The sequence below is a fragment of the Lepisosteus oculatus genome, chromosome 27 (genome assembly GCF_040954835.1).
Source record: "Lepisosteus oculatus isolate fLepOcu1 chromosome 27, fLepOcu1.hap2, whole genome shotgun sequence".
NCBI lineage: Eukaryota > Metazoa > Chordata > Actinopteri > Semionotiformes > Lepisosteidae > Lepisosteus > Lepisosteus oculatus.
Genome location: NC_090722.1, coordinates 10,476,011 through 10,493,003, shown reverse-complemented (window position 1 = coordinate 10,493,003; position 16,993 = coordinate 10,476,011). Strand labels below are relative to the sequence as shown.

General features: G+C 52.0%; 1 protein-coding gene across 5 annotated transcripts; it reads right to left on the bottom strand.

The window, feature by feature from the left end:
• Nucleotides 1–4,627: 4,627 nt before the first annotated feature.
• cblc (Cbl proto-oncogene C, E3 ubiquitin protein ligase) lies at nt 4,628–16,593 on the bottom strand. Of its 5 annotated transcripts, none has more exons than XM_069185324.1 (14): nt 16,069–16,593; nt 15,041–15,383; nt 13,235–13,381; nt 13,003–13,159; nt 12,000–12,121; nt 11,702–11,839; nt 11,268–11,355; nt 10,517–10,648; nt 8,364–8,564; nt 7,027–7,149; nt 6,304–6,365; nt 5,849–5,926; nt 5,659–5,714; nt 4,628–4,922 (listed from the first exon to the last, which is right to left on the bottom strand). In XM_069185324.1, exons 2-14 carry the CDS (start codon nt 15,349–15,351, stop codon nt 4,699–4,701), a joined length of 1,839 nt encoding a protein of 612 aa, XP_069041425.1. In that variant the 5' UTR covers nt 15,352–15,383; nt 16,069–16,593; the 3' UTR covers nt 4,628–4,698. The 5 variants fall into 5 exon arrangements, with proteins under 5 accessions (XP_069041425.1, XP_069041426.1, XP_069041427.1 ...); XM_069185325.1 differs by having other exon boundaries at nt 15,041–15,387; nt 16,152–16,593; XM_069185326.1 differs by having other exon boundaries at nt 16,152–16,593.
• Nucleotides 16,594–16,993: the final 400 nt, after the last annotated feature.

Below are 16,993 nucleotides of genomic sequence, written 5' to 3'. Positions count from 1 at the left end.
AGCCGGTCCAGTGGATCAGGTCCAGTCCTGTTACACCGGGAGGACAGCCGGTCCAGTGGTTCAGGTCCAGTCCTGTTACACCGGGAGGACAGCTGGTCCAGTGGTTCAGGTCCAGTCCTGTTACACTGGGAGGACAGCTGGTCCAGTGGTTCAGGTCCAGTCTTGTTAGACCAGGAGGACAGCTGGTCCAGTGGTTCAGGTCCAGTCTTGTTAGACCAGGAGGACAGCCAGTCTTGCAGGCCCAGTCTTGACATACCAGGGGTTCTGGCTTCGATCCCCAGTCTGTCCCCCAATGTGTCTCTCTCTGCAGAAGGAAATCTGTAGTTTAGGAGTTGAGATGCTACTGTGGCTGGGGGTGTTTAAACTCTCTCTGTTCTTTATGAGCTGTTTGCTATTAAGAGCTGGATAATTGCAGCGCTGAGCTCCAGGGTGATAATGAAATTAGCTGAGTGCAGATTCCACTGTCTTTGCTTAATGAGGCATCTGTGTGAAAATGAAATCTTGAGAGTCTCATCTGGGAGGATAGGATAGGAGCAAATGGATGGGCATTGTCTCTCACTGGGAGTAACAGTCACTGGGCCGGGCTGTGAGTCTGTCTGTCGGTCGGTCAGAGGGGCAGTCAGTTTGGTTGTGTGGTGGTCAGTAGATCTGTGAGACAGTCGATCAGTCAGTGTGTTGGTCAGTCAGAGTGTCAGTGTGCTGGTCAGTCAGTGTGCTGGTCAGTCAGAGTGTCAGCGTGGTGGTCAGTCAGTGTTGGTCAGTCAGACAGAAAGTGGTTTTGGAAGGTAAACCTGGTAGAAAGAGAGATGGAGAGAGAGCAGTTATTTTCTAGAAACCCAAAGCAGTAATTTGACTGTGCTGTTTGCTGTGGATAGTTTCGCTGGTGAAGCAGAATGTTATAGCCTGTCATTAGAGACGCTGGTGATGCAACATACAGATCAAGGAAATGTGATTCCTTCTTTACACACATGTGCTATGTTTTTTTTTTGTAGTGTCTATGCATATAAGAGGCCAGGGAATCCACTCAGACTCCCAGTGCACAGCAGTCTGATCCGCTCCAGGTTTTACAGCTCTAATCACCCATACAAAGTGTACTGGACAGGCAGACAAATATGCCACTATTTTGCTAACAGCAGGTGAAGGAAAGTGCACTTGAGTGTGAGAACAGGAACTGCTGTACACACAGGGTGGCGGGTGTCTGGAACAAGCTGCCCAGCCGAGCTGCTGTAGGGGATTCTCTGGGGGCCTTGAAACACCACAGCCTGCCGGGTGTGATCAGCCAGAACCCACGCTGTCTGGTGTGTGTGTGTGTCTGTAACACAAAGACCTTCATACTGACACACTGATTCCCACTGATACACACCGATACACACACACATGTGAGGACAGGTGATCTCTGTGTGGGCTGTCCAGTTCTCCTGGGTCTGTCCACTGTGGGCACTGATATACACACACACACACACACACAGGTGAGGACAGGTGATCTCTGTGTGGGCTGTCCAGTGTGGGCACTGATACACACACACAGCTGAGGACAGGTGATCTCTGTGTGGGCTGTCCAGTTCTCCTGGGTCTGTCCACTGTGGGCACTGATACACACACACTGGTGAGGACAGGTGATCTCTGTGTGGGCTGTGCAGTTCTCCTGGGTCTGTCCACTGTGGGCACTGATACACACACACAGGTGAGGACAGGTGATCTCTGTGTGGGCTGTCAGTCACTGAGCCTGGCCAGCATCTCTCCAGCCATCCCTGGTGTGTGTGTGTGTGTGAGAGCATGTGGCTGAGCTGTTACAATTCCTCTCTTTCCTCTCCCCTGGGGCTCGTTACTGAGAATTGCATTAATTGCTTTGAAAGAATTCTTTGGCCTCCTGCTGTTTTCTCATTTAACAACACGTCTGTGCCTCCTTCTTCTAATCATTGTTGGTTTTACTAGTGCTGCTGTTTCAGAGGGTAAGTAACTTGTTTGATATATTATAACGATGTGTTCACAGACTGCAGGCTCCCTCACTCCCTCACTCCCTCTCCTCTCTCCCCCTCTCAAACTCGGGTTCAAAAAGCTTTAACAATTGGCACAACATTCACAGTAAAAATGTTATTGGACAGTCACATACGACACATAAAACATTATTGAGAGACAAGCTCTCTGCTCCTCGGGCTGTCACTGAAGATCAGGAGATCACAGGCCCACAGTTCCTCCAGCAGGACTGGGAGCTGTTCTGATTGTGACAGGTGTGGGAATTCTGGGATTAGATTTGTCCTCTCTGGACAGCCAGGTCTGCCGGTGTCCAGTTGTTCTGGCCAGATTGTGGTCAAGGAGCCTGTTCTCTCTGGACAGCCAGGTCTGCCTGTGTCCAGTGTCGTTGTCCAGGCTGTGGTCAGTGAGCCTGTCCTCTCTGGACAGCCAGGTCTGCCTGTGTCCAGTGTTGTTGTCCAGGCTGTGGTCAGTGAGCCTGTCCTCTCTGAACAGCCAGGTCCATTTCTCTTAGCTGTTTCTTACCCTGGTTGATACTCAGCTAGTTTAGGGTGCTGTAGCGCTCCAGTGTGTGTTGTGGTTGTGTGTGTGTGTGTGTGTCCCCCAGTGTTTGGCTTGTGCTGTCCTGAGTCTCACCCCCCTCTCTACTCCTCCTTGTGTTGAGAGCTGTGCCAGTGAGGAATTCAGGGAATGTGAGCTGGAGATGAGTGAGAGGGGGAGGGAGGTGATAAACAGGTAAGAGAGAGGCCTCAGGATTAACGAGCAGAGGCTAACGAGGGAGGGAGAGAGGTGTGTGCTGGGAATGTTACTCCCTAGAGAGACTGGACAGCTGAGTGTACACAGTCCACCACACAGCAGCGATGAAGTACCTCCTGTTTAAAGAGCTCAGCTTTTATCTGTTCAACACAAACAGAAAGAGTGGCACTGTCCCACACAGAATAACACACACAGCACACTCTCTTACACACACACACACACAGAGTAACACAGCAGCACTCTCTCACACAGTAACACACACAGCACACTCTCTCTCACACACACAGAGTAACACACACATAGCACAGAGTAACACACACATAACAATCTCTCACACAGAATAACACACACAGTACTCTCTCACACACAGACAGTGACACTTAGAGTAACTCTCTCACACTGACACACACAGTCTTACTCTCACACAGAGTTATACACTCACACAACAGCACGCACAGTGACACACCAATCTACAGGGTTGACAGGTGAAAGGAACTTAACTGCTAGATTCTCAAACTCTAAACACATGAGAGAAGCTGCAATCAAGGAAACAGGAGTTGTATGTAAAATGACATATCTTTACACTGAGAGCTGCGGGTGTCTGGAACGGTGACCAAGGTCCTATCTCTCAGTTCAGAAGAGTAGTGGGATGAAGAGGCGCAGTTCTGCGGAATGAAAGAGCCAGGTGTGTCAACAAGTGCCACCGACGTCACTGGCCTCAGCAAAGATCCCAGATAACACACAGGCGCTGTGCTAGTGTGTATCACCCATAACCAGCCTCTACTGTCTCTTCCACACACCCCAGCTCCAAACCACAACAAGGCCATTTCCTGAGGACTGTTATCATTCCTGGAACATCATGTCAGTTTGAAATATCAACACTGTGCTGAAAGACAGGGGTTAATACAGACACACTGACTGGACACTCCAGTACATGAACACTGCACTGAGAGAGAGAGGGGTTAATACAGACACACTGACTGGACACTCCAGTACATTAACACTGCACTGAGAGAGAGAGGGGTTAATACAGACACACTGACTGGACACTCCAGTACATTAACACTGCACTGAGAGAGAGAGGGGTTAATACAGACACACTGACTGGACACTCCAGTACATGAACACTGCACTGAGAGAGAGGGGTTAATACAGACACACTGACTGGACACTCCAGTACATTAACACTGCACTGAGAGGGGGGGTTAATCTGGACAGGGGTGGGGTATGTAGAGACAGGTGGGTGGGGTTGAGTGTTAATGGTTGCAGCTGTCGGTCAGGGTCTTTGTGAGAGAGCCTGTGAGTGTCGGGCAGGAGCAGAAAGACCCCCCAAGGTCAGGGTTGGGCTGCTGAGGAGGAGCAGGCTCTGCTAGAACGAGACTCGAGCGCGTTTCTCCCTCACAGAGGAGTCGGCTGGGCCCGGGGGGGGCGTGTCCGGGTGGCGCCAGGCGGGGAGACGGCCGAGCAGCAGCCGCAGGAGAGTGTGTGTGTGTGTGTGTGTGTGTGTGTGTGTGTGTGTGTGTGTGTGTGTGTGTGTGTGTGTGTCTGGACGCTCCGCACTGACGAGCAGCAGCAGGCAGGCGGTGGAGCGCGACGCCTTTGTGTCTTCCGGACGTCCCGCCGCGAGCGCTTTAAGAGCACCTGTCGCCGCGCGCCGCTGGGAAAAACAAGCGTGTCTCTTCTGCCACCTGGTGGTCAGTGTGGAGACGGCAGCAGACAGGAAACCAGGTGTTCTTTGTCTCCACCTGTTGGCCGAATGCAGGTAAAACAGTGCTTCCAGAAGCGCCGCTGGACATGAGGTCGAGCAGCAACTCCTGCCTCGACAGATCGACGATCGATGATGTTTTTTTCGCAATCGGTCGCTAAGAGTTAAAGAAATGAAAAGCAGAGAGATGTGTCCATTGGTGATGCCACCTTTATTTCTGACGTCTACAGCTCTCGGATCGATGAAGGAGCCTGTGGCCCCGGCTAGTGCCAGGCCCTTGGGTGGCTAGAGTCCGGCACAGAGAATGACCGCAGAATCTCTCTGGCCAGCCCCACGTCGCCTGCAGCGATGGACAGGGCCTTGTCCACCTCCCTCCGGCCGTATCCCTCCCTCAGCAGCACCGCCACACACCTCTCCCTGCCCCCTCTGGAGAGCCGCTCTCCTGCCTCCTGGGTGTCCAGCACGGGCTGGATCCAGGGTATCCCAGCTGAGAGAGAGGAGAACAGATAGAGGGGAGAAGAGTGGAGAGCAGAGAGGGAGAGAGGGAGAGAGGAGAGAGGAGAACAGGGAGAGAGGAGAGAGGACAGGGGAACAGAGAGAGAGAGAGGAGAGAGGACAGGGGAACAGAGAGAGAGAGAGGAGAGAGGACAGGGGAACAGAGAGAGAGAACTGTTAAGTGCTGCACAGCAGGACCCAGAGTCTGGCTGTCTGACTCCCTGACTCACCCTGTCATTCTCTCTGTGTCTGTTTTGCCTGTCTCTCTCTCTGTCTGAGTGTGTCTCTTCCTGACTGCCTGTCTCTCCACCTGACCCCGTCTCTTTCTGACTGTCTCTCTCCGCCTGACCCTGTCTCTTTCTGACTACCTGTCTCTCTGTCTGACACTGTCTCTTCCAGACTGCCTGTCTTCCTGACTGACCCCGTCGCTCTCTGTCTGAGTGTGTCTCTTTCTGACTGCCTGTCTCTCTCCGCCTGACCCTGTCTCTTTCTGACTATCTGTCTCTCTCCGCCTGACCCTGTCTCTTTCTGACTACCTGTCTCTCTGTCTGACACTGTCTCTTCCGGACTGCCTGTCTTCCTGACTGACCCCGTCGCTCTCTGTCTGAGTGTGTCTCTTCCTGACTGCCTGTCTCTCTCTACCTGACCCTGTCTCTTTCTGACTGCCTGCCTCTCTGCCTGGCTGTCCAGCTGAGTGGCCATAGAGCCTGAGAGTCCATCTCACTCACCGTTTCTGATGGGCAGCGAAGGAGAAGGTGTGTCTAACTCAGAACTGGTGTTGCTCCTGGAGACAGAGACGGGGGGTGATAGAGGGAGGCAGGTTAATGCTGTCTCACCGGACAGGGCAGATAGTCTGAACCTCCGAGTCATTATGCCTGCAGTACCCGGAGTGGTCTCCAGGTGGCACTGCTCACTCACCTGCTCCCTGCACCTCGCTGTGGGGGTGTGGAACTCCCAGAATCCTCGTCTTCACTGCTGGACCTCTCCTGGCAGTGGCTTGTGGGGGAAAATACATTGATAAGCAGCAGCAGAATGAAATTGATTAGAAATAATTAGGTTTATACAGAACAGAACGTCTCTTAATCTGAATCCTGTACTGGAATTTGATCATCTCATGATGTGTCTGAGCTGTGTCTTCATGAGAGTGTCCCTGTCTGTGTCTCTCTGTATGTGTGTCCCTGACTGTCTCTTCTTGCCTGTCTCAAATTTCACAGAATCTGTCTATCTCTGTATCCCTCTGTATGTGTATCCCTGGCTGTCTCTCATTGTCTGTCTCTCTCTGTGTCCCTGTCTGTCTCTGTGTGTGTCTCTCTGTCTCTGTTTCTCTGTGTCTCTGTTTGTGTGTCGGTGTGAATGTAGAGTTGAACCCTTACCTGAACACCATGTCAGAGAGGCTGTGCTGCTGTCTCTCTCTGAGGGTGGCAACACCATGGGGCTGCACAGACAGTCACAGTGAACAGCAATTCCCACAATTCCTCAGTGTGCTGGTCGCTGCTTGATGAGGTCAAAGCCTCATAGAGCTTGTGTTACCGTATTGATTAACCCTTTACCCTTACCCAGTGTCTACCCTAATCCTTAACCTGAACTCTGACCTCTACCCTCTAACATGAACACTGCCCTTTTACCTCAATCTCTGACACTAACCTGTAAAACAATTTCTATTCCTATCAAAACCTAACTTTAACCTCAAACCAATAAACCCCCTGCCCTAAACCTGAACTCACAGCACCCACCCTCAGCTCTCATCCTAAACTAAACTCTAGAACTCTACACAGATCCCTTAACTCTCACCCTTCTCTAGCACTGAACTCTTCTCTCTTAACTCTCACCTTAAACCCATCCCTGACCCTGAGCCCACCTCTGACCCTGAACTCGTAACCCTTAACTCACCCTGAGCCCACCTCTGACCCTGAACTCGTAACCCTTAACTCACCCAGAGCCCACCTCTGACCCTGAACTCGTAACCCTTAACACACCCTGAACCCATGTCCGACCCCGAAATCAGAACCCTTAACACCAGGAGTCCACACACACAGCGCCACCTTCTGGAGCCTGCGCTGCCCGCGGTGGGTCAGGGAGCGCACAGCGCTACTCACATCACGGTCGCGGCCGTACTGAAGCGACATGTCTGGGGCAGAGGGGCGGGGGGGCAGGAGGGGGGGCCGCACAGGGAGGGTGGGGGTCGTGCACCCGGGGTGTGACCCAGAGATCGAACCAGCCTGGGAGGGCAGAGGGAGGGGGGGAGAGAGAGAGAGAGGGAGGGAGAGGGGGAATGAGATAGAGGGGTGAGAGAGAGGGAGGGAGGGATGGAGAGAGAGAGGAGGGGGAGAGAGGGAGGGAGGGATGGAGAGAGAGAGGAGGGGGAGAGAGGGAGGGAGAGAGGGAATGAAAGCCGAGCCCAACAACGAGCCCCCTGAGCCAGCTGGTGCTGAGGCTCACTGACCCGAGCCACCCCGACACCAGCCAGCCTCAGGACAGCACTGCTAGAATCAACCACATCACAGCACAGATCAAACAGCAACATCTCACACACTGGGACACACACAAACACAACACAAACTGGAATACTACAGAACCTTAAACAGACAATACAAACTAGCCAAATATCTAACCAAGCTAAATAACAGCAAAGAGAAACAGACTCTGACAAAGCACAGGCTCAGTGACCACAGCCTGGCCATAGACACTGGACACAGGCAGACCTGGCTGTCCAGAGAGGACAGGCTCAGTGACCACAGCCTGGCCATAGACACTGGACACAGGCAGACCTGGCTGTCCAGAGAGGACAGGCTCAGTGACCACAGCCTAGACACTGACACTGGACACAGGCAGACCTGACTGTCCAGAGAGGACAGGCTCAGTGACCACAGCCTAGACACTGACACTGGACACAGGCAGACCTGGCTGTCCAGAGAGGACAGGCTCAGTGACCACAGCCTAGACACTGACACTGGACACAGGCAGACCTGACTGTCCAGAGAGGACAGGCTCAGTGACCACAGCCTGGCCATAGACACTGGACACAGGCAGACCTGACTGTCCAGAGAGGACAGGCTCGGTGACCACAGCCTGGCTATAGACACAGGACACAGGCAGGCCTGGCTGTCCAGAGAGGACAGACTGTGCTCCCACTGCCAGTGGGGAGAATCAGAGACAGAGGTGCACTTCCTACTGCACTGTGACAGATACTCTGGGATTAGAGAGACATTCTTCCCCAAATTTACACATCTGATCCCAGAATTCCCACACCTGCCAGAATCACAACAGCTCCCAATCCTACTGGGAGAGGGAGGAGGAACTCAGTTGAACTGGCAGCCCAGTGTGTGATCTCCTGTCCCAGCCTGAGGAACAGTGAGCCTGTCTCCCAGTAATGCTCCAGATGTTTATATGTAACATACAGAGACAGAGAGAGAGGAAGGAAGACAGAACTCACCTTCTTCATCAGGGCCAGCTCCTCCATCACCTGATCCACGTCCTCCAAATCATCCTCATCATCCTCATCTTCATCCTCATCCCCCTGCTCTGCACTCTGCCCTGCTCTCCCATTGGAGGGGGGGTTGAAGGGGTCGATGGCAATCAGCTCTGTCCCCCGGATATCACAGCGACAGAACGGGCAGGAGTGGCTGTCTGACTTCTGACAGCGAGAGAGAGGTGATTACAGAAAGACACAGGGTCTGTACAGAGAGAGGGGTGATTATAGAAAGACACAGGGTCTGTACAGAGAGAGAGGGGTGATTACAGAAAGACACAGGGTCTGTACAGAGAGAGGGGTGATTACAGAAAGACACAGGGTCTGTACAGAGAGGGGGTCGATTATAGAAGGACACAGGGTCTGTACAGAGAGAGAGGGGTGATTACAGAAAGACACAGGGTCTGTACAGAGAGAGGGGTGATTATAGAAAGACACAGGGTCTGTACAGAGAGAGAGGGGTGATTACAGAAAGACACAGGGTCTGTACAGAGAGAGAGGGGTGATTACAGAAAGACACAGGGTCTGTACAGAGAGAGGGGTGATTATAGAAAGACACAGGGTCTGTACAGAGAGAGAGGGGTGATTACAGAAAGACACAGGGTCTGTACAGAGAGAGAGGGGTGATTACAGAAAGACACAGGGTCTGTACAGAGAGAGGGGTGATTATAGAAAGACACAGGGTCTGTACAGAGAGAGAGGGGTGATTACAGAAAGACACAGGGTCTGTACAGAGAGAGAGGGGTGATTACAGAAAGACACAGGGTCTGTACAGAGAGAGGGGTGATTATAGAAAGACACAGGGTCTGTACAGAGAGAGAGGGGTGATTACAGAAAGACACAGGGTCTGTACAGAGAGAGAGGGGTGATTACAGAAAGACACAGGGTCTGTACAGAGAGAGGGGTGATTATAGAAAGACACAGGGTCTGTACAGAGAGAGAGGGGTGATTATAGAAAGACACAGGGTCTGTACAGAGAGACAGGGGTGATTATAGAAAGACACAGGGTCTGTACAGAGAGGGGGGTGATTATAGAAAGACACAGGGTCTGTACAGAGAGAGAGGGGTGATTACAGAAAGACACAGGGTCTGTACAGAGAAAGAGGGGTGATTATAGAAAGACACAGGGTCTGTACAGAGAGAGAGGGGTGATTATAGAAAGACACAGGGTCTGTACAGAGAGGGGGGTGATTATAGAAAGACACAGGGTCTGTACAGAGAGAGAGGGGTGATTATAGAAAGACACAGGGTCTGTACAGAGAGGGGGGTGATTATAGAAAGACACAGGGTCTGTACAGAGAGAGGGGTGATTATAGAAGGACACAGGGTCTGTACAGAGAGAGAGGGGTGATTATATAAAGACACAGGGTCTGTACAGAGAGAGAGGGGTGATTATAGAAAGACACAGGGTCTGTACAGAGAGAGAGGGGTGATTATAGAAAGACACAGGGTCTGTACAGAGAGGGGGGTGATTATAGAAAGACACAGGGTCTGTACAGAGAGAGAGGTGTGATTATAGAAAGACACAGGGTCTGTACAGAGAGGGGGGTGATTATAGAAAGACACAGGGTCTGTACAGAGAGAGAGGGGTGATTATAGAAAGACACAGGGTCTGTACAGAGAGAGAGGGGTGATTATAGAAAGACACAGGGTCTGTACAGAGAGGGGGGTGATTATAGAAAGACACAGGGTCTGTACAGAGAGAGGGGTGATTATAGAAAGACACAGGGTCTGTACAGAGAGACAGGGGTGATTACAGAAAGACACAGGGTCTGTACAGAGAGAGAGGGGTGATTATAGAAAGACACAGGGTCTGTACAGAGAGAGAGGGGTGATTATAGAAAGACACAGGGTCTGGTCAGAGAGAGAGGGGTGATTACAGAAAGACACAGGGTCTGTACAGAGAGAGAGGGGTGATTATAGAAAGACACAGGGTCTGTACAGAGAGAGAGGGGTGATTACAGAAAGACACAGGGTCTGTACAGAGAGAGGGGTGATTACAGAAAGACATAGGGTCTGTAGAGAGGAAGAGAGAGGAGGGTTAATAGTACAGGGAGAGACAGGGGGTGTGTACATTACAGTACGTGATGACAGGTATTACAAGTAGTCTGTGTTACCTGCCAGGCATGCAGACAGGGCTGGCACATGAGGTGACCACAAGGCTCTATTCTCACATTCTTGTCCCGTTCTGTGCAAATCTTACAGAGCTGAAAACTGCTGCCCATCTCACAGTACAGCTCATACTGTTCCTGAGGGTGAGAGGGCCAAACACACTGAACTACTGGCACTCCAGTACATGAACACTGCACTGAAAGAGAGGGGTTAATACAGACACTGACTGGACATCCCAGTACATTAATACTGCACTGAGAGAGAGGGGTTAATACAGACACACTGACTGGACACTCCAGTACATTAACACTGCACTGAGAGAGAGGGGTTAATACAGACACACTGACTGGACACTCCAGTACATTAACACTGCACTGAGAGAGAGAGGGGTTAATACAGACACACTGACTGGACACTCCAGTACATGAACACTGCACTGAGAGAGAGAGGGGTTAATACAGACACACTGACTGGACACTCCAGTACATTAACACTGCACTGAGAGAGAGGGGTTAATACAGACACACTGACTGGACACTCCAGTACATTAACACTGCACTGAGAGAGAGAGGGGTTAATACAGACACACTGACTGGACACTCCAGTACATTAACACTGCACTGAGAGAGAGAGGGGTTAATACAGACACACTGACTGGACACTCCAGTACATGAACACTGCACTGAGAGAGAGAGGGGTTAATACAGACACACTGACTGGACGCTGCACTGAGAGAACAGGAAGATACTGTGTTACCTGAGTGACCTTTATTCTCCCCTTGTTCACTGACTCGCACAAACAGCTCAAATCTGGGTTAATGTCTCGTCCATCTGGATAGAGATATCTGCACCAACACAGCACAGAAAATTTGATCCATATATATATACTATTCAAAAAGAAAAGGCTCAATCATTTAATAATCAATGTGCTTCATGTCTATAATATTACAGTCATTATTCAGTAAAGACACAGCCCTCTTATAGTAACTGTGCTTCAGGCATATAATATTACAGTCAGAATTCAGTAAAGACACAGCCCTGTAATGGTCATTGTGTTTTATGTATAAACTTTTACAGTCAGTGTTTAGGAAAGGTACAATCCTTTGAAATAAAATGCATATAACAGCATACAGTACATATAACAGCATGCATGTTCAGTATACATGTTACAGACGTGTTGGGTGCACTCACACCCCCTCTCTGTAGCCCTGGACGAGTGCCTGGTACAGGGGAGTGTTGTGGGGTATGGTCTGTACAATAGAGCCATCTTCTGTCACATGACCGATCGCCCACTGGCCCATCCTGGTGCAGCTGAGTCGGTAGATGTAGCTGAGAGAGATACAGAAAGAATGACAGGACAGTAGACAGACACTGGTCAGGCTGAGGCATTATCACAGTGCTGTCAGACAGCAAACTTGCCGGTCAGTCAGTGGGCTGATGTGTTAGTGTATAGTGGACTGCTCAGTGTGTCAGTATGTCAGGTCAGTACCTCCCAGGGCGGTTGCTGTACTTCTCCAACCGGCTCTTGACCTGGTCATAAGTGAGGAAGGCCATGTACCCTGGATGAGTGACCGCCAAGTGATTCCAGTTTCTTAATAGAGTGGACCAGGGCTGGACAGAGAGAGAGGGGTTAATACAGACACACTGGCTGGACACTCCAGTACATTAACACTGCACTGAGAGAGAGAGGGGTTAATACAGACACACTGACTGGACACTCCAGTACATTAACACTGCACTGAGAGAGAGAGGGGTTCATACAGACACACTGACTGGACACTCCAGTACATTAACACTGCACTGAGAGAGAGAGGGGTTAATACACACACACTGACTGGACACTCCAGTACATGAACACTGCACTGAGAGAGAGAGGGGTTAATACAGACACACTGACTGGACACTCCAGTACATTAACACTGCACTGAGAGAGAGAGGGGTTCATACAGACACACTGACTGGACACTCCAGTACATTAACACTGCACTGAGAGAGAGAGGGGTTAATACACACACACTGACTGGACACTCCAGTACATGAACACTGCACTGAGAGAGAGAGGGGTTAATACAGACACACTGACTGGACACTCCAGTACATGAACACTGCACTGAGAGAGAGAGGGGTTAATACAGACACACTGACTGGACACTCCAGTACATGAACACTGCACTGAGAGAGAGAGGGGTTCATACAGACACACTGACTGGACACTCCAGTACATTAACACTGCACTGAGAGAGAGAGGGGTTCATACAGACACACTGACTGGACACTCCAGTACATTAACACTGCACTGAGAGAGAGAGGGGTTCATACAGACACACTGACTGGACACTCCAGTACATTAACACTGCACTGAGAGAGAGAGGGGTTAATACAGACACACTGACTGGACACTCCAGTACATTAACACTGCACTGAGAGAGAGAGAGGGGTTAATACAGACACACTGACACACAGAGTGGAAGAGTCTGTCTACAGAAACGCACCTGGAACAGAAGGGTGAAGATGTCAAACTCAAAGATGGAAATGTGCTCATTACAGGTGAGGTCGAGGGTTGATTTCAAGGCCATGGACTCCATGCCTTCCTCGAAGCTGTGCACCTGACGCAGCTGCTGCTTGAAGGAAGACCATGGCACTACGCACCTGAGAGAGAGACAGATTAGCACGCCTGCGTCAGAGCACACTGCCCAGGGCGCCCGCTCTCTTCCTCGCCCTCACCTGCTCCCGAAAGCTCGTCTCCAGAACTCGGCGGCGTCACTCTTGGTCAGCCTGTAGGTGTCACCCTGAAAGTGTCCCCCCGGAAACAAGGACCGGAGCTCGGAGAGCATGTGACTGAAGATCAGAGACAGCTTGGTGAGGTTCCTCCTGGGAGAGGGAGAGAGAGCCTGATACACACTGGCCGGGAGAGAGCTCCACACACACACGGTCACACACTCACACCACACACTGTCACACACACAGTGGTACTCCTGTGAAACACACGGCACACAGAGTCACACACACACGGTCCTCCTGTGACACACACACTGACACACACAGTCACACACACACATGGTCCTCCTGTGACACACACACACACGTGTAGTAGCGTCTCTGTGAGACTTCCCACTGACTCTCAGGGCCTTGTTATTGACTCTCCTCTCCCCCACAGGGTGAGGGCAGTCCTGTCCTGTGTGGGGACGCAGCGTGTGTTATCAGGAGCTGCAATCTCAGGGACACACAGAGACACACACACCGACAGGAGTCGCACACACCCAGCCCGACAGAGCGAACGCCACCGCAAACAGGAAGTTCTTGCCTCAGCTTCCTGTCCTTCAAGGGGCTGCAGCCTCTGTGCTGCTACCTGGCTGATGAAACTTTCCGTTACTTCACTGACCAGCTCCCCTCTGCGCCGCCTGTAACCAGGGCAACAGCTCTGCTCCGACAAACAGGGACGGTGTCTGCCCCGACGTGGGCGAGCTGTCTGCGTCCCAGCACAGCGAGCCTGCAGACAGCCCCCTCGTCGCTGTCAGAGACGTGCTACTCATGTCTGACTGCGCTGCTCAGCTCTCCCCTGGTACCCTGGTCACTCTGGCAACAAGCTCTGCACACCCTGTGGGTCACCCTGCTCGAACCCTGAGCCGACAAGCTCTGCCATAGTTTCACCCACAGCTGGTGTCATGAGTTACTGTACCAGCCTCTCTGTGCCCAAACCTGCACTCACTGGGCTTTACTGCACTGTACTGTGCTCTTACCCTGATCTCACTGGGCTTTACTGCACTGCACTGTGCTTTTACCCTGATCTCACTGGGCTTTACTGCACTGCACTGTTATTTTACTCTGATCTCACTGGGCTTTACTGCACTGGACTGTGCTTTTACCCTGATCTTACTGGGCTCTACTGCCCTGTGCTTTTACCCTGATCTCACTGTGATTTACTGCACTGCACTGTGCTTTTACCCTGATCTCACTGTGATTTACTGCAGTGCACTGTATTTTTACCCTGAACTCACTGTGACTTCCTGCACTGTACTGTGCTTTTACCCTGATCTCACTGTGATTTACTCAGCTCTTCATATAGATGCACTGACCTCTGCTCTATGAATCTATTGTCTACAGCAGGAGTGTCCAGTCCAGGTCCTGGTAGGCCGGTCAGTAAGTCTGCAGGGCTGTGATCACACCTCACAGGAGGTGCTCCTTACTCTGCTCATAGACATTTAGCACACTGTACTCCTTACTGTGCTCATTAGTTAGTTAATTAGTACACTGTACTGCTTACTGTAGTCATAGACTGCTCAAAGTTAATTAAGTAGTACACTGTACACCTTACTGTGCTCACAGACATTTAGTACACTTCTTTACACAGAGAGTGGTGGGAGTGTGAAACAAGCTGCCCAGCCATGTTGTTGAAGCCAGACACGGCTGGATGGTCTGAGGGCCCCCCTCATGTGTGACCTGCCTTGTGTCACAGACCACCGTCCCCTGGCGGAGCTGACCGCAGGGAGGCCACGTCTGACGCTCGAACCCGGGGCCGCTGGGGCTCACCTGTGGCTGGAGTTCTCGTCGAACATCTTCTCCCGCCCGTCCTTGAAGAGCAGCACGGCGCGGTCCGCCTTGTCCAGCAGGTGGCGCAGCAGGAGCCCGAGGTACTCAGCCTCGTCGCTGGCCGCCGCCGCCGCCCCGCGGGACCCCCACACCAGCCGCAGGTGGCCGAGGGTGTCCGGCACCAGCTCCGGCAGGTAGGGGGGGCTGTTGCGCAGGCCGAGCCGCGGGTTCTCACACAGCTTCTGCAGCCTCTGCAGGCGCCTCCCCACCTTGTCCAGCGTCCGGCGGTCCAGCCCCCTCGCAGAAGCCATGGCTTCTGTCCGGCGCTCCCTGGAGACCAGGCCTGACTGGGGCCGGAAGACAACGAACAGGAAGTGATGAGGAATCTCTCTGTCTGTCTGTCTGTCTATAGAGACGCAGAACAGCACAGAGAGAGAGAGACAGGTGTTAGAGAGAGACACAGGGGGGCAGACAGAGACACAGGGGGGCAGAGAGAGACAGGGGAGAGAGAGGGAGACAGGGGGGCAGAAAGAGAGACAGGGGAGAGAGAGGGAGACAGGGGAGAGAGCAAGAGACAGGGGTTAGAGAGAGAGAGACAGGGGGACAGAGAGAGAGACAGGGGTGAGACAGAGATACGGGGGGTCAGAGAGGGAGAGGGGCAGGAGGAGAGAGACAGGGAGACAGAGGGCAAAGGAGAGGAGGAGCTGGAGAAGGAGAAAGAGAGAGTGCTGGGCTTCTGTTGGAAGAAAGCACCTTCAGAGCCCCTAGACTCTGTGACTGCCAGGCTGGTCCCTACAGAGATGCTCAAGAACAAACAGCAGATCCCCTCTCCAGCACAAAATCTCTCTAGAACAAACAGCAGATCCCCTCTCCAGCACCAAGATGCTGAACAATAGACATCAGATCTCCTCTCCAGCACAAAATCTCTCTAGAACAAACAGCAGATCTCCTTTCTAGCACAAAAACTCTAAACAACAGGTAGCAGATCTCTCCGGGACAAAGACGCTCAAAAACAGACAGCAGATCACCTCTCCAGCACAAAAACTCTTTAAGAACAGGCAGCAGATCTCCTCTCCAGGACGAAGATGCTCAAAAACCGACAGCAGATCACCTCTCCAGCACAAAAACTCCTGAGAACAGACAGCAGATCTCCTCTCCGGGACGAAGACGCTCAAAAACAGACAGCAGATCACCTCCCCAGCACAAAAACTCTCGGGAACAGACGGCAGATCTCCTCTCCAGGACGAAGACGCTCAAAAACCGACAGCAGATCACCTCTCCAGCACAAAAGCTCTTTAAGAACAGACGGCAGATCTCCTTCCCCAGCACAGTCCTCAGTTCAAGCAGTTTCCAGCAGGAGGCCAGACAGGGCTAGTGGACGCTCCTGTCCCGTGTCAAACAAACCCGCTTGTCTCTTTCAGTTCAGTGACCTCCATTTTAAACGCGTCAAGAAGACGGAGTGAGAGAGAAAGCCTGGGGCCGAAGAGGAAGATCACTACCCCCTCGGTCTCTCGCTCTCTCGCTCTCTCTCGCTCTCTTGCTCTGTGCCTTTGATCTATTTCCTGGTCGCAAGCAGACAAACAGGTTTGGTCTCCTTGCCGATGCAACAGGCGCAGACAGAGAGAGGAGATTTTGGTTGCCATGTGACGAGAACTGCCTGTTGCCCTGGCGTGTGTCCAGAGAGGAGCAGGCAGAGACATTCCGCAGGACTGAAGGAATGCGCTGCACTGGCAGGCTGGAGGAGCTGAGTCTCTTCAGTCTTCAACAGAGGAGGCCCGATTCAAGCGCTCAAAATCCTCAAAGATAGGGGGGCAGTGGACCGCTTCAGAATCAACACTGAGACTGAGACGTGAACCAGAGGACACAGGGAATCTACAGGGAAGAGCATTTAAAACTGAGAACAGGAGGCACTTCCTTACACAAAGGTTGGCGGGAGTGTGGAACACCCCAGAA